Below are 27743 nucleotides of genomic sequence, written 5' to 3'. Positions count from 1 at the left end.
GCTCCAGCAATCTCCCCTTGGAAAAGAGCCAACAGCTAAAATGAATAATCTTCGTGTTTTAATTCTGACTCCTAAATGGCAACTTCTTGTACAGCCAAAGATCAGGAGGCTGCCATAATTAATAAAGACCAAACACCTTCTGACTGGAACCACTGCATTTTTATTTTGTACTATAAATAGAATTCCCCTCTATTCCCCATTCCCTTACACAAGTAAATGAAACATGTAGCTGCATGTAACTCCATCCAGGAAAACACCAGCACTAACAGCTTTTAACCACGAGTGAAGGAGCTGCCTGTGGGAGGCCCTCTGCATTGGGTTCCCTTGCATGCTGTGCACAACCCCTTGCGTCTGGTGGTTCTGCCGTCTCTTCATGTCCTTCTCCTTGACCTCTGGGGTGTGTGAGTGCTCCTCCTGGATCAGTGGCTGGTGCCATCAAAGTACACCTTCATTCTTCCCCAGCAGCACAGGCACAGAGGTGAACAAAGGGTGGTGGTGAGTCTTGATGTGGTGATTCTGGGCTGAAACCTTGGTTTCCACAGAGCTGGTTTTCTCAGAGGACGAGCCCATCATTGAGTCAGTTGTCCACAGTGGGACTGTCCGGCTTATCAACATGCAGCTGATGTAACCAGCTCCTGCTGGTCACCTCGGAGTCACCGGGACCTTCAGCCTCTCTCCTGACACAGCTTTGTACACAACTATGTGAGTAGGAGCTGAGGAAACTGCAGGTTCTACTGAGTCTTTTGGACTAGAGGCACTTCACTGTCCTAAGGTTTTGTCTTGTTTTCTGGTAGGCAGGGAGGAAGAGGGGTTTCAGGAGGTTGGCAGATGTTTTCCACTACTGGTGGTGTTTTCTGCAGTGTGTGACAACAAGCGGAGTGGCTGCGTAGCATGGCCGGGGCAGAGGCTGTAGCAGTTTGGAGGAGGCAAAGGAGGGCGAGGCTTTGCAGTGATCTGGATGTCTGCAAGGTGCTGCAGCTCTCACTGGCTGCTCTTGAAGTTTCTAGAGTGGAGCGAGTGCTGTGTAATTGCTTCCGGACACCAGGACTGCCAGCTCCTGGATGGACATCTCCTTGTTGAGGTAACTGTCGTACTGGGCCGCGGTGAGCCTCCCGCTCTTCAGGGCGTCCTCGATGGAGAACTCCCTGCCAGACTTCCTGTCGAGGATCACGGACGATTCCCCGTTGGGACCCTTGATTGAGATCTCCTCCCAGTCACATTCCTGGCTCTTCAGTTTGACAAACAGGCTCCATTCAATGAGGCCAAACACGTGAGCTTCTTCTGGAGACATCTCTTTTCCGGTGTCGGGGTCAATGACCACGATGGAGCGCCTAAGGTGGTTCTCCCGTTGCTCCCTCTTGATAGCCACTGTCTTCAGGCGGTTCTGGAGTTGCTCAATCTCTGCATCTTTTTCTCTGGATAACTGCTTCAGATCCTCTAACTCTCTTTCCAAAGCTTGGAACCTGGAGTCCAGGTTTATTCCACTGTCCATGTGGGTCATGTTTCTCAGATCCTGAGCTTCTGTTGCGGTGAGTTCAATCTCTGACTGCAGTCTCCTTGTTTCCATCAGTAGGTTCTGTTTCTCGAGGTGGAGCTTGTGGTTTTCCTCCCTTAACAAGTCTAGCTCCTTTGATGACTTGGAGTTGTTGAATTCCACCTCGGACAGCCTGGTTTCCAGGCGGTTGATATCTGCATCCAGCTCCCTCTTGCGCCTACTTTCTTCCTCCAGGTTGCTCTTCAGCTTTTGAATCTCGTACTCCGTGTCTCCTTTGTCCACTTGGACACTCTCTGAAAAGACCACTTTCTCCTTGACCTCCATCTTCTCCAAAGAAAGGAGCTTCTTTCTCAGGGCTTCTAGCTCAGTTTGCAGGACTTGTCTGCGGTGCTTCTCTTCTTCTAACTCCAGCTTGAGGAGGGAGTGCTCCTTCTCCTGCTGGGGATCTTGCTGAAGGATCACTTTCTGTTTCACAGTCACTCGTTCTGTCGTTTCTCTTTCCTGTTCTTCCAGCTCGTTCAGCCGGATCCTGAGCCTCTGCACCTCCAGCTCGGCCTCCCTGCGGGCCTGTCTCTCCTTCTCCAGCTCCTCCAGCTGCCGCTCCAGCTCGGAGCGTCTCCTCTGCAGCTTGCGCAGCTCCTCACGGAGGCCATCGATCTGCTTCAGTTCGCTCTCGATGCTCTGCGAGAAGGAGTTCACCTCAGCTTTCAAGGCAGGATCCTGCTCATACTTCACAACTTCCTGCTGGACCACCTTCTCCTTCACCTGGGAAAGTTCTTCCTCCTTCAGTCTTACTTTTTCTTCTTGGAGAAGCCGTTCCCTCTCCAGGTCGATGTGCTTCATTTGTTCGTCTGCCAGCTGCACTCGCAGCGATTCTACCTCCTCTCTAGTCTTGGGGTCTTCCCGAAACTGGAGGATTTCTTGAACAACTTCCTTCATTTGCACTTGAGGTTTGGTGTCTTTCAAAGCTTGTATCTCTTGTTTCAGCTGGTAGATCTCCAGGTCAGCTCTTTCGATAGCTCCGGTCCTCTCTATGATTTCCTCCCGGAGTCGCTGTAGCTCCTTTTCGGTTTCTGGATCATTCTTGTACTTAATGACCTCCTTAATGACTTCTTTGACTTCTACCAGGGGCCCTCTGTTCTTCAGAGCAGCCAGCTCGTTCTGGCAGCTCTTCAGCTGTTCATCCCCACCGCGGTACCTCCTCTCCTGCTCTACCAGCTCCAAGCGAAGGTTGGCAACTTCATTCTCAGCCTTGGGGTCTGGGCGAACAATCTCACGCACTTTCTCCTGAACAACCACCTTGGAGTTCTCCTCCTCCAGCAGCTGGATCTTCCTGAGCAGCTCGGCCTTTTCCCGCTCATTGGAACGGCCCTTGGACTTCTCATCTTCGTACTGGCGCCGGAGCTCGTTCACCTCCCTCTCAATGGCCAAATCTTTCTCCACCTTCAGCACCTCCTTGACGGTGATTTTGCCCTCGGCGATGGCCCGTTCTTTCTCCAGACGCTTGAGCTTTTCCTGGAGGAAGCTGAGCTCTTCCTCGTGCTTCTGCCGAAGGGCACTCTCCCTCTCCTTGGTCTCCTGCAACATCCGGAATTCCATCTCCAGCTGGGGATCATTCTGCAGCTTCAGCACCTCCTTCTCCGTCACCTTCTCCTGCTCTTTGTTCTTCTGGCTGGACAGCACAGCAATTTGCTGGCGTAAGAGGATGACTTCACTCTCCCTGGTCCCTTCCTGCCTCCTGAGCTCTTCCAGTTCCTCTTTGAGCTTCAGGATTTCAGCAGCTTGAGCCTTATCTTGTTCAATCCTCAGCACTTCTTTCACTATGTACTCCTGCCCTCCTTCCCTCTTCTCGTGCTCCAGGACTCGCAGCCGGATTTTAAGAGCCTCCAGCTCGTCCTGGAGCGCCTGGTTCTTGCGCTGCTCCTCTGCCAGGTTTTGCTGCAGTCTGTGGAAACTCTCCTCCAGCTGGGGGTCAGGCACCTTCTTCACCAGTTCTTTCTTCACCACAGTTTCTTGGGGCTTCTGGTTTTGCAGGTGGACAATGTTGTTCTGAATGGCTTCAATCTCCGCCTCGAGCTGTTGCCGACGCTGAGTCTCATCCTCAAGCTCTTTCTTCAACTTCCAGACTTCTTCCACAGGCCTTACAGACTTTTTGGTCTGGGCAAAGTCTTGTGTCACCTGAATCTCTGGCTGCTGTTGTTGGCAAAAGGATCAAAAAAAATTAGTCCGGAAAATCCAGTTAATCACACTTTTGGTGCTTACCACAGAATCACGGAATCGTTTAGGTTGGAAAAAACCTCCAAGATCATCAAGTCCAACCTGTGACCGATCCCCGCCTTGTCACCCAGCCCAGAGCATGGAGTGTCATGTCCAGTCATTCCTTGGACACCTCCAGGAATAGTGGAACACATCCACCACCTCCCTGGGCAGCCCCTTCCAAGGCCTGACCACCCTTTCAGTGAAGAAATTTCTCCTGATGTTTAACCTGACCCTCCCCTGGCCCAACCTGAGGCTATTCCCTCACCTCCTGTCCCTGTTCCCTGGGAGCAGAGCCCGACCCCCCCAGCTGTCCCCTCCTGTCAGGAGTTGTGCAGAGCCACAAGGTCCCTCCTTTTCTCCAGGCTGAGCCCCTTTCCAGCTCCCTCAGCCCCTCCTGGTGCTCCAGCCCCTTCCCCAGCTCTGTTCCCTTCCCTGGACCCCCTCCAGCCCCTCAGTGTCCTTGTCATGAGGAGCCCAGAACTGGACACAGAACTCAAGGTGCCTCAGCAGGGCCAGCACAGAGGGACAATCACTGCCCTGGTCCTGCTGGCCACACCATTCCTGACCCAGGCCAGGAGATCCGTGCCTCCAACAAAGAAACGAGAGGGAGTCGAGCTCTGGCAAACTCTGAGCAGGGAGAATTTGCAATCGGACCTCTGCATGTTCCCAGCCTGAGAAATCCTTTCTGCAATGCCTGCTGCTGTCAGAACAAAGCTCTGAGCCACAGGGGACACTAATTCTGCCACAGAAGGGCAAAAAGAGAGTTAAAAACTCTATGGAACTTCCTAGGATGAGTTGGCAATGGGACTGGGGGTTGGTCTGTCTGATTTAAGTGTCTGCTGATTAATAATTTAACGGGACAAGACACCAGCTAGACTTGTTCCCAGTTCATTTTGTATTGGCAGAGCCCACATGTGCCATTCACACGTGTCCCTGGGTCCTACCTGTGTCCCCTCAGCATCACCTTGCTCCTCTGATCACTCACCTGCCGCAGGAGGCTCTGGGCAAACTCCAGGTTCTGCAGCCTCTGCTTGTTCACAGCATTCACTTCTGTGTATTTGGCTGCCAGAACAGCTTCCTGCAGAGCAAAAACGTGTTGGGAAGAGCTTGAGAAGGCCAGAAATAACAGGTTCTAAACTGGTAGCTCTAGGTGATCCCCTAAAAACCTACAGCAGTGAACGGCTGAGTTTTGGGGGAGGGAGAGGGATTCTCATGCACAGACACACTTAGGGTCATACTGTGATTTTTCTACTCAAGATAAGCAAAACCAGGTGCAGTAAGAACCAGGTGGACACTTTTGCCTGCCACTATGGGCAGAATGGGTTTGAGGCAGGTAGCAAACAGATCGTGCATAAGTAAGTATCTTGTAGCCTCATCTCACTGTAAGTATTTCTATCTTTGGCGGTGAAATCTCTCTGAAAGTCCAGAGAAGGGAAAAACTTCCAGGTTTTTTGCTTTTCTCCTCCTTTTTCCCCTTCCAAAAGTGTTGAATCCAGCATTTTTCCTCCCTCATTCTGGCCAGCCCTGTTCAAAAAATGATGAGAAATCCCTTCCTCCTGATTCCCTGTGGGACCAAGGTCCCCACAGTAAATGTAGGTGTTGCAGACCCCCAGTGGTCCTGTGAGCTGCCCTCTGCTTTGGCTCTCCTCTGGCCAGCCCTTGCTTACCTCCTCCTTCACTTTGGCAGCTGGGGACTGCAGCCTGGGCTTCTTGCTGGTGTAGCCATTGCGGCCATTCTCCAGGTCCAGGATGGACCGCAGCTTCTCAGCTTCCAGCTCGTAGTCCTGTGCAGAGACATTCCCAGGAGAAATGGGAAATTGCTGCAGCCCCTTCCCACACAGGCTCCTCCTAAGCTGCCCTGGCTTTAACAACTTCACCCCTTGATCCATTTTTTGGGAAGGCCACAAAACCCCACCCTCTGCTCTGGAGCCAGGCTGGGAGAGCTGGGGGTGCTCACCTGGAGAGGAGAAGGCTCCAGGGACACCTCAGAGCCCTTGCCAGGGCCTAAAGGGGCTCCAGGAGAGCTGGAGAGGGATTTGGGACAGTGCAAGAAGGGGAAATGGCTTCCCACTGGCAGAAGGCAGGGATGAGTGGGATATTGGGAAGGAATTGGCCCTGGCACAGGGTGCCCAGAGCAGCTGTGGATGCCCCTGGATCCCTGGAAGTGTCCCAGGCCAGGTTGGATGGGGCTCGGAGCACTTTGGGACAGCAGGAGGTGTCCCTGCCCATGGCAGGGGGTGGAATGAGATGGGCTTTAAGGTCTCTTCTAACCCAAATACTGTTTCTCTGTTCTTTCACAGGCAGAATTTCAGTCCTTACCTTCACTGCCTGCTGGTACTGCTGAGCTGTGGCAGAGACCTTCTGCACCTCCTGTTCCTTGCTTGCAATGTCACTGAGCAGTGCCTGGGTGCACAGAGATACAGGTCAGAGGCAACACAACATCCAAAGGCATCCTTCAGCCTTTTTGGGGGTTACCAATAAATTCACAACCCTGAGAATTCCAACCTCTTTGAGCAGCCCTGCTTTGTGTGAACAAGGCACAGGAGGACCACGGGGCCTTAGAGCACAAAAATAAATCTAATAAACATTTCTATTTTTCTGTTTGATGTTCAGGAAGTATCTAAGATCTGTTTCTTTTAGTCTTGCTCCCTCTTCTCTCCCTGTGGCTCTGGGAATTACCACTTGGCTCTTGAGCTTCATCTCCACTTGCTGGATGTTGTCAGTCTCCTGGGGCTCGTAGTTGGGGATGTTGCACAGGAACTGGTTCACCTTGTCGTAGTTGGTGCGGTAGTTGGAGTAGGCACTTTTTGCTTTCTGCAGGGTTTGTGTTCTGTGTGGGAAATCAGCTCAGCTTCAGTCCTGCCCCATCTCCCGTGCCTGCTGCAGACACCTCTTAACCCATCCCACCTCCCCTGCTCCCTAAAGACATGGATTTGAGCCAGGTTGTTCTCCTGGCACCTCTGTTGCAAGAGATTTTCCCAGCTCTACCCAGCCAGCACGTGCCAGCAACCTCCCCCTCTTCCTCCTCAGACCTCCTTGGAATCCCTTCTGTGACTGCTCCTTCCCAGGACCACAGTGTTGTGCCTCCTCCAGCTCCAGCGTGGTTCCACCTCCCCAGCAGCCATCCCGGCTCTGCCCTGTGCTCTCACCTGTGGTCAATCTGCTTGCTGAGGTTGTTGAAGCGCTGGTTGAGCTTGTAGAGCTCTGCCTCCTGGCGCTCGATGTCGGGGCAGTGCTCCTGGAACTTGCTGGCCAGGGTGTTGGAGCATGTCTTGGTCCTCTGCAGGTTCTGCTCGGCTTCACTGAGCAGGAACTTCTTGGACTGGAGCTCGCTGCCCATGGCCTGTGGGGAAAAAGCAGGAGAGGGGGATTCTCTGGGGTTTCACACTGTTGTCACCAACACTGACTCCAGCAACTTCACTGGAGCTGCAGGGCTGAGCTGCAGCAGTGCCACCAGTTGTGGAAAAAACCAAGCTCAAGGCTTAGGTGAGAAGCAGAACCACCTGGTAACCCTGACAGGGAGAAAAGCTACCTCTTACTCCCTCCTCGACCTGCTGACCTTTAAAAGTAACCATGCAAAGTGCAAAATAGCTGCTGCTCCTCATGCAAGGCTTAGATCCTCTTCTTGCAGTGCACCAAGTGTGGAAGGAGCAGTGAAAGCTCTTCCATGTTAGTCTGAACTTGGGATTTCATGGAAAAGCTGAAGGAGCACAGAAAATTCTGGTCTAGCCAGTTCTTGGTCTTTCTGTAGCAGAAGAATTGCCAGTTTGAGTAGTTTTTCCAAGCAATAACTGTTCTCAGAGCCTTGCCAGGCCCATCTTTCCAGCATCAGGCCACTGAGTTGCTTTTCCCAGACCATTTTATCCTTCACTTCTCTAAGAATCACAGAAGGTTTCAGTTTGGAAAAAACTTAATGCTCAATTCATCCCACCCCTGCCATGGCAGGGACACCTTCCACTGTCCCAGGCTGCTCCCAGCCCTGCCCAGCCTGGCCTTGGGCACTGCCAGGGATCCAGGGGCAGCCACAGCTGCTCTGGGCACCCTGTGCCAGGGCCTGCCCACCCTCACAGGGCAGAATTTCTTCCTAATATCTAATTTAAATATTTTCTCTTTTAATTTAAAACCATTCCTCTTGTCCTGTCAGTATCTGTCCATGTAAAAAGTCTCTCTCCCTCTTTTTTATAACCTTCCTTTGGGCCCTGGCAGGGGCTCTGAGGTGTCCCTGGAGCTTTCTCCTCTCCAGGTGAGCACCCCCAGCTCTCCCAGCCTGGCTCCAGAGCAGAGGGGCTCCAGCCCTCAGAGCATTTTCTCTGGACCTGCTCTAACAGGTCCATGTTTTTCTTGTGCTGAGGACTCCAGACCTGGACACAGCCCTGCTCTACCCTGTCTCACAAGGGCAGGGTAGAGAGAGAATGCATCTGCATTAGTCCTTTCATCAAATCCCAAGACTTCAAGTTGGATTTGATTAGATTTGATTGGATTGGATTTGAGGATGGGAGGTATTTGTGTCTGAAGTAGGTGAGGATCACTGCAGTCAAGGTGAGTTCTCACCCCCAGCTGGGGGAGGCCATCCTGTCACCAACAGATCCAAGATTAGGAGCTGAGCAGGAATCACCACAGCTTTTGGAAAGCGTTTTTGCACGTGCAGCAAGCAAACAAGGCAGGAAACTCACCAGCAGCTCTTCCTTCTTCCTGTCCACCACCCTCAAGTCCTCTGGTACCGTGTCATCTATGACCAGCTTGTTCTCATAGGTTGACAGCAGGTCTCGGCCTTGCTGGAGGCTCCTCTCCAGGTTTGTGGCCACCTCAACTCTGTCAGGACACGAAGAAGGTGTTTAAGCACACCTGCACCCTCCTCCTGCAGGGCTCGAGCTGGGATTTAAGCCATGACTTACTTCTCCTGGGCGGCGCTGAGCAGCTGCACCACGCGCTCGTACTTCTTGTTGGTGTTGTCCACCTTGTTCCTCACCAGGGTGGCACTGCCCGTGTTGGGCACGGACTCGATGAAGGCCTCGCACTCCTGGATCTTCCTGCTCTTCTCAGGCTCGATCCGACGGACCTCGTTGGTGATGTTCTGCAGGAGGAACAAAGCAGGAGGAACACATCACCTCATGGGTGATGTTCTGCAGGAGGAACAAAGCCCTTAGAGCAGCTGAGCCAGGAGCTGGCGGCTAGAGAGGAGCCACACTTGGCTGTCCAGGGTGAGGAAGGAAGTCAGGGATGAGGATTTGTGTTTGGTGGAAGGTGCCTTCCAGTCCTGCAGGGCACAAAAGGATATTTTTGGCTGACTTTCTTTTGACCTGTCTCTCCTTAGTGAGGAAACTCCAGCTGGGGAGTGGTTCCCAGCAGCTCCAGCTCTGTCAGGGACATGCTGGGTTCATCTGGGCCGTTGGGCTCTGACAGATGAATCCTTGCCTGGACATCAAAGTGCTGCAGGCAGCTGGGGCAATTTGCTTTCTCTTGTGGTAGCACCTGGATTTTTGACACAGCCCCGGGCAAGTGATGTAACCAGGACCTGAACTTCCTCCTAAACCAAGGGAGGTTTGTGGCATGAAGCCTGGCTTAATTAGGGGCCTGAAAAAGAGGAAAGGAGCTGGATGCTACTGGCATTGGAGCCTGAAGGAGCAGGTCCACAAGGAGAAACTGCCTCAGACCACAAGGGTTTTCCTGTTCCTTTCTGAGCTGGTGGTAGTGGTGGCAGAGTTAACTGTGCTTGGATGATGGGCAGGATCCAAAGCTGAAGGCTCCCCCCTCATCCTCACAGCTACCACCTGCAGCCATCACCTTCTTCCCATTCGACTGAGCTGGGCCAGAAGCAAGGCAAAGGTTTTGGGGTTCTGAGGCTGCTCACAGGGCTGCTCCCGAGCTCTGCAGGAAGAAGCTGTGAATATCCCTCCACATCCCATTTCCACGGCTCAGGGAGCACCTTAAGCACCCTTAGCTATTGAGACCCCCGCTGGAGGCGCTTGGGGAGCACGGGCTTGGTCAGGCCCCGTCCCTCAGCCCCACAGCCCCACCTTGAGGTCCTTGGAGCGCTCGGTGCTGTCCTGCACGGCCCGGCTCTGCTCCAGCGGCGGCCGCAGGTTTGCTGTTATCGCTTTCTCCTGCTTGTCCAGGTCACTGTTGACTTTCTCCAGCCCTGCCAGGAGCTGGCGTCCCCGAACTGACGCAGCATCTGTACAACAAGAGGAGACCAGATTAAAGCTGGCTGGAGCTGGGTGTGGGCTCAGCCCCACTGGCGAGTGCCAAACCCTCACCCTGCTGCACTCCCCGAGCCTGGCCTGCTGTGACCACAGCCTGGCTGCTCTGCCCCCCACCCATCCAGCACTGTTGTCCCCAAGACCCCCAGGAGATGGGGACATGCCCATGAGATGCTCCACCACCTCAGTTCAAGCCTTTTTGTGCCCAAGGCTGCCCTCCTGCCCACACCTCCAATGCTGTCTGCCTTCAGCCCCTCATAGCGCTGCTGGAGAACGTTCTTGCAGTTGTTGGTCTTCTCCCTCACGGCCACGTAGTGCTTGGCAATTCTGCAGAAGGGGACAGCAGGAGGTCAGTCAGACCCTCAGCCTCTCCACCATCCCAGTGCTGCTCCAGGAAGGAGCTCCAGCTCTGGAGGGGTTGTGGGGGCTGCTCCCTCGAGGCAGCCATGAGCCAGGTGGGGGAAAAAACACCCTCGCCCCATGCTGGGGTAGAGCAGCGTCTTCATTAGAACGGGGGAGAGGCAGCCAGGCAGGAACCTGCCTGCTGAGGGAGGGCTGCGCAGCTCCCCCTGCCACAATGGACCCCAGAGCAGGGGAAGGCTGGGTGGCTCTGAGCCGGCCCTCTTTGCCAGGTGGGATCTTTAGGCAAGCAGGAAGGGGCAGGAATCCTTCGGGAGGAAGCCTGAGGCTCCGAGAAGGCAGAGCTTCGCTGTGGGAACCCCTGGGGCTCCAGACCAGGGAGCAGCGCCGGTGGCAGCGCCTGGGGCTGGGGCTGGGGCAGGCGAAGGCCGGAGGGGCAGCGGGACGGTCCCGCCCGGGCTGGGGGCACGTACTGCTCTGCCAGGGCTATCGCCTCTGGGTCGGGCGGCGGGATCATGAAGCAGACCCCGGGGGCGCTGATGGTGTCTCCTGCGCTGTCGGCCACTTCCCAAAGGTCGCCGCTGTTGCTGTGCAGGGTGTAGTGAGCTCCGCGGCTGATCTGGCCCTGGGGGACAGAACCGGTCACAGCAGCACGGCCCGAACCACCGCCCGCCGCTGCAGCCGCCGAGGCAGGAGCGGCACAGCCCCGAGCCCGGCTCCCGGCTCCTCCATGGGGAGTCTGCCCCTCGCCACAAACTCGTGTGCCCGCTCCTCCCTGCAGGCACCGAGCCGTGCCTCTTGCGACAGCCACGGCAAGCGAATTCCCACTCGGGCAGAGATGAGGAGGCGTTTCCAGGGTTTTGCCCTGCCTTTCCTTTTCGGAGGAGCAGGCAGCTGAGTTGGCTGGAGCTGCTGGCCCCTGTCGCACCCCCTGCCGGCTCTGCTGTCCCATCCCTCTGGCCAGCCCTCCGACTGAGCCGGTGCCGGCGGAGGAGGATGAGGGGATACGGGTTGGGAACGGCCGGTGGCGGTGGGGCGTTCCTTTGGTCAGGACCACGCCGGGACACCAGCTCAGGGAGCGTGGGAATGTGACAGAGCTGTGCTGTCGCAACATCCCCAGGGTGTGTGAGAGGCAGCGAGGCTGCGTTTCCCCCAGATTCCTCCTGCTCCTCCGCTGCAAAACCTGCTCTTCCCACAGGGGCGAGGGCGACCTTTGCCTCGCTTCCCCTGCGGGAGCCACCGCCACTGCTTGGGAAAACCTGCTCCTTCCCCCAGTGCCGCTTCCCCGGCCGTGGCCCCGAGCCGGCGGTGCCTCCGCAGCGCTGCCCCGGCCGGGGTGCGGTACCTGCTCGCCCTCGTACTCGCAGAGCGCCTCCACCGGGACGGGCTGCGGCGGCGGCTGCCGGCGGAACCGCAGGGGCAGCACCTGCTGGCTGCGCTCCTGCAGCGACTTCACCACGGCCTCGTACTTGTCCAGGGCCTTCTCCTGGTCCTGGCACGGGGTAAGAAGAAGAAACAGTAGGAGAACAGGGGAACAGCGAACTCCTGGGCTCTCACAGCCAGGGAGGAGCTCATTCCTACGCAGCCGGGACAGAGACTGCAGCTGCCTCTGTGCTGAGGGCACCTCCTGCAGCCCTGTGTTCCTGTTCCAGGTGCTTCTGCACATTCTTGTCTCCCTCTGCAGCCGGGCTGAGGGGTGGGACCGTGCCCAGGGCTTGCCATGCCAGCGGGCAGTGACAGGGCTCCCTGTGCCTGGCCCACACGTGGCTGTGTGCTGTTGCATAGCCCCACTCCCAGCTCTGATTCCAGCCCTGTCCCAAGGCTCTCCAGCAGCTGCTCTATTTCCAGCCCTGAAGGTGGAGATCCCGAAATGCTGAGCGGGATGGAGCATGCAGGAGCAGAGGGCACAGCTATCAGATGTCCCAGGGCACCTGCATCAGCTGGGCCTGCTGCAGCATGGTCGGGTTTGGGCTTGGATTTAGGTTTAGGCTTGGGCTCGGGCTCAGGCCCAGCACAGCCCTTCCCAAGTGGGTGATCTCCAGCCCAGCTCACTGCAGCACAGCGAGTTCCACAACCTCCTCTGGCAGCAGGTCTAATTATGCTCCCACCCCTAAGGAGTGCTAACTCAATAAGAGAACAAATAAAAACCAGCCCAGTGAACAATTACGTTGCTAGGGGAGAGGCAATCTCTAGCCAGGGGGGAAGGAAGAGCTGGGGGAAGGCCGGGCACGGGGAGGCAGCAGCACAGCCCTCCTGCTCCCCACGGAGACAGCTGGGTCAGGTGCCCACACGGGCAGGGACATCCCTGTGCCAGTGCCATGGGGACAGTGGCTGCTGCTGCTGCCTCTCTTGAAGTCCTGCCTGCAGACACTCACATCCAGCTCCCGGAGGAGGGACTCCAGCTGGTATCTGTCCTTGAACTCCGGGCTGAATTTCTGGTCCAGGTCTGTATCCACCTTCTTCAAAAGCTCCTGAGCATCCTTGCTGTCCTTCTGAAACTGCAGAGAGGGAAAGTTTCTTGTGAGAGAGGATCCTGCTGAAACATGGAGCAGACCCTGCCTGCATGGTCTTCACACAGCCACCAAGAGCTACTCTGGGAATCCGAGCACCTAGAACATGTGGAGAAAGGCCAGGGATCACTATTTCCCTTAGTCAGGACATCAGACCAAAGGAAACAACAACCAGGAAGAAGCAGCTTATTCCATGCAGAGCTGTTAAGCCCCACCTTTCCCTGCCCTCACTTTTGTTTCACAGCATCACCACGGTGTGTGGTGCCACCACCGCCAGCGCCAGCAGAAAGGAGAGCCCAGCCCTTCCACACACACACAAACCATCCCCTGGAGCAGCTGTTCTGGCACATCCCCACAAAAGGCACTGCCTGGGCTGGGCACCGCAGCTCAGCTTTGGCAGGAGACTCATGGGGTGGTGAACACGCCCAGGCTGTGGGAGAGGAATCCAGCCCGACCTGCTCCCCTGGAGAGCCTCCCTGGCTGTCGGATGCCATTTATCCAGCAGACATCTGTCTGCCCAGCTCAGCTGGGACACTCAGCCCTTGTGCCTGGCTCCCCGACAGGCTTGTGGCAGCTGGGACTTCCTACATGGACCTGTTCTGCTTCCCAGAGGAGCATGCAAGCTCTCCCCATGCCCTGTTTGGGGGTGAGGGATCTCTGCTGTGCTGGGGACAGGGAAGCTGACAGCGATGGTGGCTCATGACACTTCTGCTGGAGCAGAAGCTTTCTGCAAGTCATGCTTTGGCCAAGCAATCACTTACCTTTGGTGCCTGAGCAATTATGACTTGTGTTCTGTCAGCTCAAGGTGCTCTCCTAGCCTCAAAAATCCTGGGTTTAGAGCACTCCATCTCCTCTACCCAGTTTCCAGAGTAGCAGGAATTTTTGTATTCTAGGATCTCCTGCAACCCAGCACCCGCTCTCCAGGCTCCAACAAGTCACTGCCCCCAGGGATGTGGTACCTGGTGGAAGTCCTCCATGAACTTCAGGTGGCTCTCCTCGCAGATCAGCAGGTTCAGGTACTCCTTCCAGTCAGCGTGCACGGCCTCGATGTGAGCCTGCAGCACAGGGGTGGCAGGGGACGTCAGCGGGACCCGGTGGCAGGGGAAGCCTGAACTGCCCAGCAGGAAGTCCCAGTTGCCCTCCTGGGAGCAGCTCTTTGGCTGCCTCTGGAGCCACCCAGATGCTCTCAGGGGGAGCCCAGGATGGGAATACCCAAGGCTGGGATGATCCCATGGGAACACAGGCCGTGTGCAGGTGGCACATCCTTGTGTCCATCCTCCCACCAAACGGGGAGGGGTTCCACCACAGTTTATCCTCTCTAGATGGGCACAAAGTAATTGCCACAGGAATGAGGAAGATGGGAAGAGCTCCTTAGGTTTATCTTTCCTCCTCCTGTGGTGTTTGCACATCTGCAAGTGAAGGAGGCTTTTTCCCCCTTGGCATCTCAGGAACTAAAGTCACGAGTGGTGCTGGCACTGGGTCCCACTCTGGAGAAGGGCTGGGCGAGTCCCCCATGCTCCAGGGTGGCTGGGGAGCTGGGACCCATCCCTGGTGCTCACCTCGATGGCATTCTTCCCGGGGTGGTTCTGGGCCAGCAGCTGATCCCCATCAGCATGCAGCTTGTTGATGGCCTCCTCCTTCTCCTCCAGCTTCCGGTGGATGAAGTTCTGGATGGAGAGAGGTGAGATATTGATCCCCATGAAAGGGAGGGGACCCTGGCTGCGCTCTGGGGTTGAGCAGCTCCACCAGACAGTGTGCTGTTCTCCCACTGCAGCTTTCACTTTTCCTTCCCTGGCAGATGTTGCTAAAGATGAGAATGCTGCCAAGCCAGTGCTGAGATAAAGAACAGGAGGCTGAGGGAGCTGTCCCTGTCATGGGGACACTTCCCCATCACGGTATCTTTGGCAGAGCTAAGGATTAACCTCACTATCCCTGTATGACCAGCTGCATGTCTCAAGGCCCTTCACAATGGGTTGGGGGAGAAGGGAGGCGCAGGAGAAGGAACATTTCCTGCCCCCATCCAGCTGCCCTGGCCCCGGGCCCAGCTCCCCTTTGCCCAGGCCAGGCGAGGGAGTGCACAGACCTCGTACTGGCGGCGCCGGCTGGGGTAGTCCAGGTTGTGGTCGCTCCAGTCGTAATGGGTCCTGTCCTTGGCCTGCTGATCCAGCCAGTAGAGCTTGTTGGTGCAGCGCTGCATGTAATCCTGCAGCGAGTTCAGGTCCTGCTGCCGCTGCTGGGAGCCGGCCTGCGGAGAGGCACAGCGACAGCTCAGCCCAGAGCTCCTCTCTGTGCGTCCCCCAGAGCCACCCCAGCGGGGGACCTCCCCAGGAGGGCTCTTCCCCCGGGGTCCCAGAGCTCTTACCAGCAGCTTCTGGTACTTGGCTTGGAAGTCGCTCATGTTTTCCTGGAGGAGGAGCAAGGCAAGGGTTAGGAGGGGTGGCTGGAGACGCTTAGGTGCTCTGACAGGGGCTTGAGGGTGCAGAGGGATGTGGGTTTGGGCTGGAAGGGGATGTGATTTATGGGATTTGCCTCATTGTAAAGCCAGAGCTGGGGTGCAGTGCTGGGCTCTCAGGCTGGGAGGGGATCTGGGCACCCACCCAAACCTGCTGTAGCACCCTGGATGGTGGCACAGGACACCCTCCTCTTCATCCAGGGCTCAGGGCAGGGCTGACCCTCCAGGGCAGCAGGGAGAGGGGCAGGAGAGCTGACCTTGCTTCCTTCCTTGACAATGTGTGGCCCGATGGCCATGACCTCGTTGTGGAAGATGTTGTGCTCTTCTACTTGGCTGTTGACCAGCGGCAGGTCAGTCCCAAAGCCTTTGCTGCTCAGCGCATCCTGGGGTGCACAGGAGTTGGGGTTAGCAATGGGGGAGTGTGGGGAGCTGCCAAGACCTAGGAAACTCCTCTTGGAGGTGGCCATGGAGCTGGGCTTGGATGGGCTCCAGTGGCTGCAGTGCATGGATGCCCCAGGATCGTGTGGGTGAAATCAGCTGTGCTGGAGGGCAGCCGTGGGAAAACCAGTTTGGGGGGTGAAACCCTTCTCTGGCTGGAAGAGTGCAGGGAGTGGGATAAAATGAAAAATAAAGGCTGTGGAGTAGAGCCTAAAGCAGGTGGTGACTGGAGATGCTGAGGCCAGGAGCGGTGCCACCTCGAGCACTGACTCCTGGTGCCACAGCAGCCGGCCTTGTCCCACCAGCTCTGTCCCTCCCCTGCCACCCAGCTGTTTGCAGCTCCCACTGTGGAGCTGCCCCGAAGTTTTCCAAGAGCAGTTTCTCCATGGGGAGCTGCAGGAGTCCCTGCCCTGCTGGTGACAGGCCAGGCAGTGACACTGGTGTCCCCCTGCTACCTGTTTCTCCTCGATCACCGTTGACCAGTTGACCTGGGGCTCGATGTGCTGCGGGGGGAAGTTGTAGATCTGCTCGTGTTTCACACGCAGGTTTGCCACGCGCTCCTTCAGCTGCCGGATGCTGCGGGAAGGGAAAGGTGAGGGTGGCATGCAGGATGTGGGCATGGCTGCCATTGGCATTGCTGGGTGTAGCTGATCCTCTGCAGGCCCCCGTGGATGGTGGGCTGTGCTTAGGGGAGAGCCCAGGCAGGCTGGCAGCAGCTGTGCTGGGCAGTGGCTGGGCAGGGAGAGGACAGAGGTTCCTGTGCTCTGCCCTCTGCCAGGGGCTGCTCCCGTGGCTGTGAGCTCAGGGCACCTGGGGCACAGCGTGGGGCACAGTGGACAGGTGCCACCTTGCCAGGCTGCCATCAGCTCACACTCCCCGTGCCCAGGATGGTGTGGGTCACACACCCTAACGGGAGCTGGGATGCAGAGGAGCCCGTGGTGACCCCCCACTGCAGGCAGCAGCTGAGTAGAGCCCCTGGAGAGGCCTCCCCCTCGCCCAAGGGCTCTGGGGACAGTGCCCCGTGGCACTCACTCTTCTGTGATCATGTCCCCCTGGGGGTGCTTCATGTGCCGGGCCACGGCCGCGTCCCCGTCCAGCACGTAGAGCAGCTTGTCAGACTCGGAGAGTTTCTGTGCTGTCAGCTCCTTGTACTGTGCCAGCTGGCACGCCTTGATCTTGTGCAGGTCCTGAGCAGTGGCACAGGAGGAAGGGTCACCCCTGGGTGGCCAAGAGGTCATCCCACCCTGCTCTCCCTTGGCACCAGAGAGGAGCAGGAGCTCTGCTGTCTCCCATCCACCTGGGATGGATTTTACTTTCCCCTCTCCTGGCACAGGATCATGGAATGGTTTGGGTTGGAAGGGACCTTAAAGACCATCCAGCTCCAACTCCTTGCCATGGGCAGGGACAGATTCCACTTGACAAGGTTGCTCCAGTCTCACCTGCTGGGGGAGGGCTGGGGAGCTGCATCACCTTGGGATGCTCCTTTGGGATGAGGAGGATGGCTCAGGCCTTTCCTCCTACCCCCCAGCTCCCTGCTGGGATGCACACCCCCACTCTGCCCAGTCCTGCTCCCCTGGGCGGGGGGGAATTTCGGGGGGCTCTGTTGCCTGGATCACCCTCCCACCCTCTTCCCACGAGTGGGGGGGACCCCAATAACCCTTAAATGACCCTTGCAGATCATCACAATCCAGGTGCCAATGCAGGGCTGGGCAGCCACCCACACCTGCCCAGGAGAGGAGGGGAGAGCCCAGGCAGTGCCAAGGGCTGGGGAGGCAGAGGGGAGAGCCTGTGACTGTGGCACCCTGCCTTGCTTACATTTTGCATTCGGGAGTCGGTCTCCACGATGTTCTTCTCCACCTGGTCAGCATTTTTCTGCAGGCGCTCGATGAGCTCGGTCAGCTCTTTGCTGGAGATGCTGGGGAGAGAAGGGGGGGTCTCGTCACCCCGCGGAGGCGGGCACAGCTCCCGGGGGTGCCCGGGGGTGCCGTGACCCCGGGGGGGCCGGGGGCCAGCCGAGCCTGCCAGGCACTGCAGCTGTGTGTGACTCACTACTGCCTTCCAACTCTTTCCAAAATACTCAGCCGGGGGGCCAGGACGGGGTGGGGGAGGGCTGGAAACGGGAGCGGTGTCTGAGCCTCCCTCCGCTCCGGAGCAGGGCAGAGAAGAGCTCTTTGGAGGGACAGGGAGAGAATCACAGAATATCCCCAGCTGGAAGGGACTCACGAGGAGCATCAGCTCCTGGCCCTGCACTGACACCCCGACAATCCCTCCCTGGGCCTGAGAAGGGGGGGGTCCAGTGTGGAAATAGAGGAGCTGAAGCAGCAGGGCAGGCTCTGGCCCCCATGCCCACAGGGCTGGTGCCCCTTGGGCAGCCCCTGCCTGCAGCCGGGCTCGGCCCCTCTGTGCTCAGGGCTGCCCTCTCTGCAGGGACCTATTCCCACTTCAGAGCCAGGAACGGGAAGGGATCGCACACGTTGCACCCCTTCAGTGCCGGGTTTTGCTCCCAGGGTGACACTGGCCAGGCTGGCAGGGTGCAGGGCCAGCCCAAATATCCCATCCGAGTGCAGGGACGGCAGAGCTGGAGCAGAGGCAGAACAACCCGTGACGCAGCCTCTACACTGCTGGGCTTATTTTAAACATTTCATCCCGTGTCTCTCACTTTGGCTGCAAGGAGAGGCTGCAGCATGCCAGGGCCAGCTCCAGGGGCGTGTGCCAGGCACTGCCCAGCTCTGCCAGCCCTGACCAGGGGCAGGAGCAGGGTGTGCCCCCCAAGCCCCTGCAGCCAGAGGGAGCTGAGGCTGCTGGCAAGGCTGGGGCGTCCCAGCTGTGCTGCTTTGCCATCTGGGCTGCCTCAGTGCAGTCCCATATGAGCCTTAATGACCTCGTTATGTGGTGGCAGAAGAAATCTTTATGTGGCTCTTGGAAGTGTCAGCTGCTGCCGGAGCAGCTAGAGAGGACGAGTGGGGCTGGCTGGGGGAGCAGCAGCATCCCAGCAGTGCTGGCTCATGGCACAGAGAGTTCCTGCATCCCCAGGCAGAACCATGGAATTGTAAAGGTTGGAAAACCCTCCAAGAACATCGAGTGCAACCATTCCCTCAGCACTGCCAAGGCCACCACTGACCCGTGTCCCCAAGTGCCACATCCACATGGCTTTTAAATCCCTTCAGGAACAGTGACCCCACCACTGCCCTGGGCAGCTGTGCCCATGCCTGACCACCCTTTCCATGAAGGAATTCTCCCAATATCCAACCTAAACCTCCCCTGGCACAGCTTGGGGCTGTTTCCCTTTGTCTTCTGGGAGCACAGCCTGATCCCCCCAGCTGTCCCCTCCTGTCAGGAGTTGTGCAGAGCCACAAGGTCCCCCCTGAGCCTCCTTTTCTCCAGGCTGAGCCCCTTTCCAGCTCCCTCAGCTCCTGGTGCTCCAGACACTTCCTCAGCTCTGTTCCCTTCCCTGGACCCCCTCCAGCCCCTCAGTGTTGGAAGGGCCCAGAACTGCCCCCAGGATTGAGGCTGCAGCTCCCCCAGGACTCTGGTGCTGAATTTCAGGACCTGTTCCTGCCTGCCCCGTGTGCTGTCACTTCAGTGAAGCAGAACAAACCCAAACCCCAGCTCTGGGCTTGTTCCTCCCTCCCTCAGACCTGCCCCAGGCTGCAGGAGCCTTGTGGCATCCAACAGCTCCAGAAAAGTTCACACTTCCCTGGGAAGTTCTGCTATGGGCATGGTTTACACTGATTTTTTTCTTTTTATAGAAGCTGCATCATCAGGATGGTACTCAGAGGTTTGTGCCCGTTGCTGTGCCTGCTGCCTTCCTGGCAGCTCCTGCTCCAGCAGCAATGAACCCAGTGGGCATTCCTGGGCAGAGGAGACAAGGAAGGGGTCGCTGGGAGTCGTGCTTGCAATAATTCCAAGGGTGATTCTCATTCTGTGCTCAGCAATCACAGCTGGAGGGTGCAGGGTGCATGGGGAGACGGGATGTGGGCGGCTGGCTCCTGCTCCAGCGGTAGAAGCAGCTCCTCAAAGTCCACTTTGGGGCTTCTCCCAGCCTTCATCATCCCACAGAAAGCAGGGCAGAAGTCAGGTGGGATCAGTGGTTTGGAGTGGGTGACTGAAGTGTGCTGCACGTGTTTGGGTCTCTTTGGGGGATGGTTGCTCAGAGCTGGCAGCTCCTGCATCCTGGCAGAGCCTGTGGCCACCAAGGAGCCTCCCTCACACCCAGCCTGCACTGGAGGCCACCTGAGCTTGGGGGGTGGGAGAGGTTCATCATCCAGGTGGGAGCTTGGGATGCTCAATGTGAGGGCTGGGGCTGGGCTGGCACTGAGCTGGGCACAGGCTGGCAGCTCCTGCTGGCTCCTCTCCCTGTGCCCTGCCTTGGTCTCAGGGACTCCAGCAAGTCCAAGGATGGATCTTCAGGGTTTCAGCATGGATGGGAAAACCACCCTAAAATGCAGGAGAAGTCTGAGCTTTTTCTAGTTCTACTTCTGACTGAAACCTCTAAATTGTAGGGAGGAAATAAACCTAAAGCTGGGGTTTTTTGGATGCATGGCTGTGGTCCAGGCTGACCTGGACAGCTGAGCCTGGAGCCTTGACCCAGCCTTTGATCACTTTGCAACAGCAAACCTGATCTCAGGAGTGCAACACCCAGCCTTGACCCTCCCCTCACTGCCCAGCTGGTGTGGAATGAGGCTGAGCCCCTGGTCCCCTTCCCTCTGCTCCTCTCTCAGCCTGGAGCCACAAGCTCCCTCATCCCTGTGCCCTGCCAGTCCCTTCCCAAGCTGGGAGTGCTCCCCTGGACCCCCTCCCACCTCCTGCCCTCAATGCCTCCAAGGGCTGGGGCAGAGCCACCCTCCAGCCCCTGGGGACAGTGACAGTGACATCCCTTCTCCATCAGGGCAGGACTGGGGCAGGTGAGGGGCTGGGGAAGGGGAGGGCAGGGAAGGGAGGTGACAGTGATCCAGGACCTGCAGTGTCTGGGTGAGCAGGGCAAAGAAATGCAGCCTTGCTCAGAGCAGGCAAGGACATGATGGGAGGTGATGTGGGCATGGCTGGGCTCCCCTGACACACCAGAGGAACTGTTTGCTCTCTGCTCCTCTGTGGTTTATGTGAGAATCACCAGCTGAGGCTGTGGGACAGGGAACTCTCATAAAAACTCCCATGGGAGCTGCACCTCAAACTGCAGCGTTGGGGAGCTGCTGCTGTGCACCCCATCCTGCCTGAGCTCAGCTCTGCTCCTCCCTGCCCACTGCAGGGATAACCAGCGGGCAGGAATAAACAGAAATCAGAGAGAATGGGAACCTCCCATGGGAGATCTCTCTTCTCTGTGTATTTATTTCTGCACTTGTCACTTTGGTGCCACTTCATCAACCAGCTTGGACATTGCTGATGTGAGAACATCAGGCCTGTTAATTACCCTCAGGCCTGTTAATTACCATCAGGGCTGTTAATTACCCACCTGTCCCTGCCACAGCTGGGGCTGTGTGGATAAACCAGAGGAGGAGCAGAGTCCCTGCATCCAACTGGATGTCAAACAGGGAAAGCTGAAGCCTGGCTGGAATCTCCATGTCCAGGAGATGGAGGAGTTTGGCTTCAGCTGCTGCGAGGGGGAAGATGCTGGAGTGCCAGGAAAAGGAGGAATGGCTTCCCACTGCCAGAGGGCAGGGATAGATGGGATATTGGGAAGGGATTCTTCCCTGGCAGGGTGGGCAGGCCCTGGCACAGGGTGCCCAGAGCAGCTGTGGCTGCCCCTGGATCCCTGGCAGTGCCCAAGGCCAGGCTGGGCAGGGCTTGGAGCACCTGGGACAGTGGAAGGTGTTCCTGCCATGGCAGGGGTGGGATAAGATGGGCTTGAAGCTCTCTTACAACCCAAACCATTCAATGATTCTGTGCAGGAGAAGCAAAAATGGATGGGCAAAGCAGTGAGGAAGCCTTGGCTGTCCCAGGAGAAGTGGGTGGATGGGATTGGGAGGGCCTTCGGGAAGGTGCCAGGAAGAGCCATGGATGCATCCAGGCTTTGGAGCAGAGCTGCTGGCAGGGGAAGACAAAAGGGATGGCAGGGCCAAAAAGGAGGCTGGGGGGATGGCTGGAGCATGGAGCAGAGCTGGGGAGAGAGGGAGGGAGGGAGAAGGGCAGGATTTGTCCAGAGCCCAGCTGGGATGGGCAGCACACACGAGACTGAGCAGAGCCAGGAGTGAGGGTGCCCAGGGCACAGCCCCTGTGGGGCTGCAGCACAGGGGGAATGCAGAGTGCTCTGCTGGAATAGATAAGGCTTTGTTTGAGAGATGGAAAAAAAAATAAATGAAAGCCTGGAAAGACTGGCTTTGCCATTTCTGGAGAACTTTAACATTCTCTGGTCAGGAAGGAAAAAATGATCTCTTGTGGAAAGCTGTGCTCAGCAGAAGAGTTGGTTTTTGTCAGGGCCATTGCCTGGCTGGGGTGAAGGACCCCAGCTCATTCCCATGGGAAATGGGAGCTGGTTTTGGGGTTTCTCCCAGCTGGGGGACCAGGAGGAAGCAGCTGCACCCTGGCAGGCAGCACTTCATCCATGTACTACAATCCTGCCCTCAAGACCTTGCTTTTAGAGGGGTTCAGGTGTTTCTGAAGGCTTAGGGGGGATTTTTAGGATTCAGGTTTTCTTTCTTCTGTTTTCCTAGAGTTTTGGTGATTTTTCTTAATATTTTAGTTGGGATGTTTTTATTAAGAGAGATTCTCAACAGATAAATATGATGATAATTATTGTAATGTGAAAGCTTTGCTGCTAAAACCTGGACTTTTCCTCTATTCCTTTTTCTTTTTCTCTTCTCATTAGGTTGCACCCTCACTGGTAAGAGCAGGTTTTGGAGCAAACCTCCCTGAGATCAGTTTCTCCAGGATGTGCAAAGGTCTTGTGCTTGCTGGCAGGTGGTAGAAAATCCCTTTGATTTCTCAAGTTTTCTCTTTCCAAACAAGGAGGCTGTTCCTTATTCCCTCCAAGGGAGGATGTTCAGCCACTCCTGAGTTGACTGCTCCAGCTGACTGAGTTCTCTGGGAAGGCTCCTGCTGGGAATTTGCCTGATGCCTGCTGGGAGGGTTATGGGAAGGGCTCTGTCCTGCTCAGGGGTGCTGCTCTCCTGTCAGGAAACCTTCCCATCCTGGTGGGATGGCTTGGCCAGGGCCAGGGGAGCTGGGTGAGGACAATCAGCAGAGCAGGCAGTGCCCACCCCCTGCTGCTCTCGTCCATCCCATCCAATGTCCATGCACAGAGATTCCATAGAAAGCTCTCCCATGTCAGCCCTGCTGCTGGAGGCCAGACTTTAGGAGGAATTAGACTGAGTGAATCCTCCAGAAGGCCACAGAGGTCTAAATGTCCTCAAAGCTCCCCCAGCCATAGCTCCCACTGCATGGAATTCTCTCCTGCTGCTTTTAATGACGCTGGAGTGAAGCTGTGGCAGGGTAGAGAGCACGAGGGCTGGGCTCTGGCTGCGGTGATTCAGGTTTGGGAGAGATTAGGATCTGGCTGAAAACTCAGAGCAGACTTCTGTCAGGCTGCCCACGTCAGGGTGTAGCTGGACAGCAGGGTTGCTGTGCTCAGCCCAGCCAGTTCCAGTTGTATTTATCTTCCCTGGGAGGAATGGTGATAGCTCATTGTAATCTGCATGGAAATGAGGGCAGGAAGGGGCGGGCAGAGGGAGGCTGGCTCTGCCCTCAGCCCTGAGCAGCTCCTGACTCACCTGCTGACTCCAGCCCTTCCAAACAGCCTCTGGGAATGGGTGCCAGCCCTGCAGGCAGAGCTGTCCCAGTGCCTGCACCCCCTCTCACCTGGGGAGTGACACTGGGCTGGGAGCGCTCTCACCCCGAGAGATGAACAGCTTTCCTGCTGGCAGGAGGGAGAGTGTCAGCAGCAGCTGTGAAGGCTGAACTGGTTTTTATCACAGAATTATCAAATGGTTTAAATTAGATGGGCAGGAACACCTTTCACTATCCCAGGGTGCTCCAAGTTCTGTCCAGCCTGGCCCTGGGCATTTCAGTGAGGGCACCTCCCTCACTGCTCCCTACCTGCCAAGCCTGCACTACCAAAAGGAGAAGAAGCCAAGCTCCTGTGTTCTAAGCATGGCAAGTGTTTGAGGAACACGGTGTGGAAGGAGGCTGGTTATTTCCCCCTCACTGTGGCTCTGTTCAAGGCTCGTGCCTTCCCTTCCAGGGACACAAATCCATGTAACAAGGCAGTGGTCACAGCTGAATTCCCAGGGCCTTCCCATGCTCAGGGACGAGAGCAGAATGAAGTAAGCAAGTCCATGAGACAGATGTCACCATCATCCTCCAAGATCCCCAGCCAAGGCAGGGAGATGCCCAGGGCTGGATGGGGATAGCTACTGGCTGCTCGAGGCCAGGCAGATCACAGAGCTGCAGCAGATATTCCTAAAGAGAGACCTGGACCCTGGTGCTGCTGGATCTTGAGGGCCCCTTTGGGGGTGGGACAGGCCGGCTGTCACATCCCAGGGACAAAGAGTTGTTTGGGGAGGTTGCAGCACCTGGCCCGGGTACCAGTGCTGTTCATGGAGGTGTTTCCATCCTGGGCAGAGCTTTGTCCCGAGGCTGAGGAAGCCACCGAGGCTCCCGTGGCTCCTCTCCAGGCTCTGTCCTGCTGCCGGACGATGCTCCCCGCGCAGCCCCTGCCTCCCTCAGCCGAGCCCGTGGCCGGGGCTCCCGGGGCTGGCAGGACACGCTCCGGTGCCCTTCTCTCTTGCCAAACCGGTGCTGGGTTCTCGCCCTGTCCCTCGGTGCTTTGAGGCTCCATCCCGGGCAGCGCCCTGGCACCGCGCCCTGCCCAAGCCGCAGCCTCGCAGGATCGGGCCGCGCTCCCGCGGTGTCGAAATCCCGGTCCCTGCTGACGGCGGGGGCGGGAGGTTGATTTTAGGAGTGTTGCTCTGTTTTCCTGGCAGCAGAGCGGGGCGGGAGCCGCCTGGGAGCCTGGCAGTGCCTGGAGCAGGGGACGGGGCAGCAGCTCCTCGCTTCTTCGCAATCCTCCTCCTGCAAGTTGTTCAACCGGTCGGGCGCCGGCTCCCCCATCTTGATGGTGGGGCTGTTTCCACACGGTGGGAGTGTTCCCTGGATTCACAGATGTTTGTAAACTCCAAGGCAGGAATTAACAAATTGGGGCTAATAAGCACAGCTCTCCCCGAGGTGTGCACGGGCAGCCGGGGTGCAGGAACGGAGGGTGGGTGGCCCCGGGCACAGCCCTGCGCTACTTCCCCAGCCACCACCAGCCAGAAAAACAGAGGTTCCAGCCTGGCCCGCAGCCTCCGGAGGTGCTCTGGCACCTGCCCAGGGCCGCTGGGCTGCAGGCAGGGCGGCGGAGGGAAGCGTCTTCCTTCCTGCGCCCATTCCCGGCAGATGGAGAGAGAGCGGGGTACCCGGGGCTGGAGCGCAGCCTGGGGACCCGGCCACAGCCCCACGGTGGGCAGCCCGCACAGCGCCGTCTGTCTCCTGCTCTCGGAGTCCCGAGCTGCCATCCCCGCTGGGGTTTGCCACTTTCCAGCCGCCCACCGATACCCCGAGGCTCAGAAATGCGCCTGGGCATTGGCACCATCCTGCACCCGGGGGGACGCCGCGGCCCCCAGGGAGGTGCAGAGCCTCCGAGGGCTCCGTGCCACCCCCGGCTCCTCCTGCCCGCCCTCCGCGGGGCAGGATCTGGCAGCACAGCCTGCCCCGGCCTCCGGGAGCCTGGGCGGCCCTGCCGAGCCAGCCGGGCTGCCGGGGGAGCCTTCCCCGAGGCTGGAGCCTCAGCCCTGGGAGAGGGAGCTCAGCAATGCCCGGTGCCAGGGCAGCAGCGGGCAGAGGCTCCCCCGGCGGGGAACGCCCTCCCACGGCCACAGCGCCGCTCCCGTGGGCAGGGAGCAGCCAGGGGCTCTCCTGCTTGGGAAATGTCGGCGCCTTCTGGGCTGACTGGTCCCTCTCCGGGTGCTCGAAGGCCCCTCAGCCCCTGAAGCAGCTCCCCAGCTTCCTTCCCAAAGGAGGATTTTTGGGAGGGGGCGGCTGCTCGGACTCCACCGGCCAGGACTGGTGCCGGTGGAAGGGGATGAACAGCCACGGCTGGGATTATGAATCCTTGAATCACTCAGAATCCTGGAGCACTCCACATGCTCCAGAGCCCCTGCAGCTCCTCTGGGAAACACAGGGCACGTCTCTGAATTAATCCCAAAATCCACGTCTTTGGAAAAACATCCCGGTGCAGGCAGGGGCTGAGCCCAGAGGGGCTGAGCCTTCCCGCGGAGGGATTTTTACTCCTTTTCCCTTTTATCGCTGACCTTTCACAGGGCGCATTCAACACGCTGCTTTTCTTTTTCTTTCCTTTTTCTTTTCTTTTTTTTTTTTTTTTTTTTAACCAACCAGTAAAACCGAAACGCGTCCCCACCCCGACCGAGGGAGCCGACGAAACGACGAAGGACCAAATCCTTGGTCCGGAGAGAACAGGGACGAATGTGGAGAACAACCAGACTATTTTTCCCTAAGATCTGGCGCAGCGCACACCTGGGAAGCGAAGGAACCTGCTCGCTGGAGCTGCTGCGATGGGAGGGGAGCTGGGAGACACAACCCCAGTGCCCACAGCCGGCGCAGGAGATGGACCCAGCTCGGGGAGGAGCTGACACCTCACGGGGGGGCAAAAACCGGTGTTCCCACACGGTTCTCAGGGGCTCCACCGCCACTCAGAGGGTGCCCGCACTTCGAGGATGTGGGAACATTTCAAGGTTCCTCTCCTCGGGAATGCCCACTCCTCGGGGGGTGCCCACACTTAAGGGTGTCCGCATCTCGGTGGTGCCCTCACCTCCGGGGGTACCCACTCCTTGGGAGGTGCCGACACTTCGGGGTTCCACACTTCGGGGGTTCTCACACTCGAGGGTGTCCACACCTGGGGGGGTTCCCACTCCTCGGGGGGTTCCCACTCCTCGGGGGGTTCCCACTCCTCTGGGGGGATCAGCTCCGCCGAGCCCCGGCGCGGAGCGGGGGGGATGCTGCGGGACGGGATCCGCGGGATGGCGGCTCTGTTCGTCCCAGGGGGAGCGAGACTGCCCGGGGCCGGGTCACTCACCTCTTCTTCTGCACGGAGGGGCTGTATTTCCCTTTGTTGCGTTTCCTGAAGATCGAGTGCATCGCGTCCCCGCACGGCGCCCGCCGCGCTCCTCCTGCCCGTCCCCGCCGCCGCCCGCAGCCTCTGCGCCGCCACCGGGCCGGGCCCCGCCGGGAGGCGGGACGGGGCTGCACCGCCTCTGCCTCCTCCTGCCTCCTCCTGCCGCTGCCCGGCCCGCCCCTCCCACCTCGCAGCATCCTCCCCTGGCTTTGGGGGCGCCCCTGGAAGGGGTCCCGGCAGGGTTGGACCCTCAGATGTGCAGAGCCAGCCTGACACCTCAGGAGCCAGGGCAGGGGTGGGCCCTGGCTCAGCAGGGCCGGGATGGGCACAGGGGGCAGTCACGGGCGGGCTGCGGCTCCTCCCGGGAGGTTTCTGTGTTTGGGGATGAACTGCCCGGGGCAGTGGTGGGGTCCCCATCCCGGGGGGGGTGGGTTCAAAAGCCATCTGGATGTGGCACTTGGGGACACGGGTTAGTGGCAAATATGATGGTGCTGGGGGAGTGGTTGGACTTGATGATCTTACAGATCTGCTCCGACCTCAAGGTCTCCATAAGGCACTGAGATGCCTCCCCCAGGCCCCCCGCAGCCTAAGAGGTTTTGCTCACACATGCACACAGCAGTCAGCAATTAGGACCAGCTCTGGCCTTTTTATCCCGGGATTTTGTGCCCATGCGGGATTAAAGCCCTGATTGTAGCTTCCCCACCAGCCCCAAATCCTCTGCTGATTTTCGTTCTGGGGGCAAGTCAGTGCACGCTGTGACCTATTGATCCCGATCCCTGCGTGTGCCGGATCCGGGGAGTCCTTAAAGCCCGCGGAGCGCTGCGTCCGCCGGGCACTCCCGCCGGGCCCGGGGCCGCGGGGAGGTGCGGGTCCCGGCAGCGACAGCGCAAGGCAAGTGTGGGGTCGTGTCTGTGTCTCTCTGTGTCTG

The 27743-nt window shown here is 58.0% G+C and overlaps 2 protein-coding genes across 3 annotated transcripts in view; one reads left to right on the top strand and one right to left on the bottom strand.

The window, feature by feature from the left end:
• Positions 1-6191, top strand: part of UBN1 (ubinuclein 1) — a 34987-nt gene extending 28796 nt beyond the window's left edge. Inside the window, exon 17 of one of the 2 annotated variants that reach the window (XM_030229772.2) lies at positions 6055-6191. In XM_030229772.2, the coding sequence (XP_030085632.2) occupies positions 6055-6098 (44 nt within the window). In that variant the 3' untranslated portion in view covers positions 6099-6191. The remainder of the gene's footprint in view (positions 1-6054) is intronic. The other variant, XM_030229767.2, reaches the window with a different exon arrangement.
• On the bottom strand, positions 138-26915 carry PPL (periplakin). The gene is made up of 22 exons (XM_009092001.4): positions 26777-26915; positions 17530-17629; positions 16747-16901; positions 16170-16290; positions 15534-15659; positions 15187-15228; positions 14908-15069; positions 14384-14491; positions 13784-13879; positions 12690-12812; positions 11660-11806; positions 10788-10939; positions 10184-10281; positions 9772-9929; positions 8650-8828; positions 8428-8566; positions 6904-7097; positions 6434-6584; positions 6074-6157; positions 5422-5538; positions 4740-4832; positions 138-3688 (listed from the first exon to the last, which is right to left on the bottom strand). The coding sequence occupies exons 1-22, from the start codon at positions 26836-26838 to the stop codon at positions 1004-1006; spliced, it is 5292 nt and encodes a 1763-aa protein (XP_009090249.4). The 5' UTR covers positions 26839-26915; the 3' UTR covers positions 138-1003.
• Positions 26916-27743: the final 828 nt, after the last annotated feature.

The sequence above is a fragment of the Serinus canaria genome, chromosome 14 (genome assembly GCF_022539315.1).
Source record: "Serinus canaria isolate serCan28SL12 chromosome 14, serCan2020, whole genome shotgun sequence".
NCBI lineage: Eukaryota > Metazoa > Chordata > Aves > Passeriformes > Fringillidae > Serinus > Serinus canaria.
The sequence above is the reverse complement of the archived record's forward strand: the minus strand, read 5'-3'. Positions and strand labels throughout refer to the sequence as shown.

Bases quoted from the DNA above. Each gene is read 5' to 3' on its own strand.
- PPL (XM_009092001.4), bottom strand. From the start codon at position 26,838: ATGCACTCGATCTTCAGGAAACGCAACAAAGGGAAATACAGCCCCTCC. The intron at 9,930-10,183 runs GTGTGGGCAGGA...CTTGTTGTACAG, and splicing joins GAAGGCAGACAGCATTGGAG to ATGCTGCGTCAGTTCGGGGA. The intron at 6,585-6,903 runs GTGAGAGCACAG...TTTCCCACACAG, and splicing joins AGCAAGCAGATTGACCACAG to AACACAAACCCTGCAGAAAG.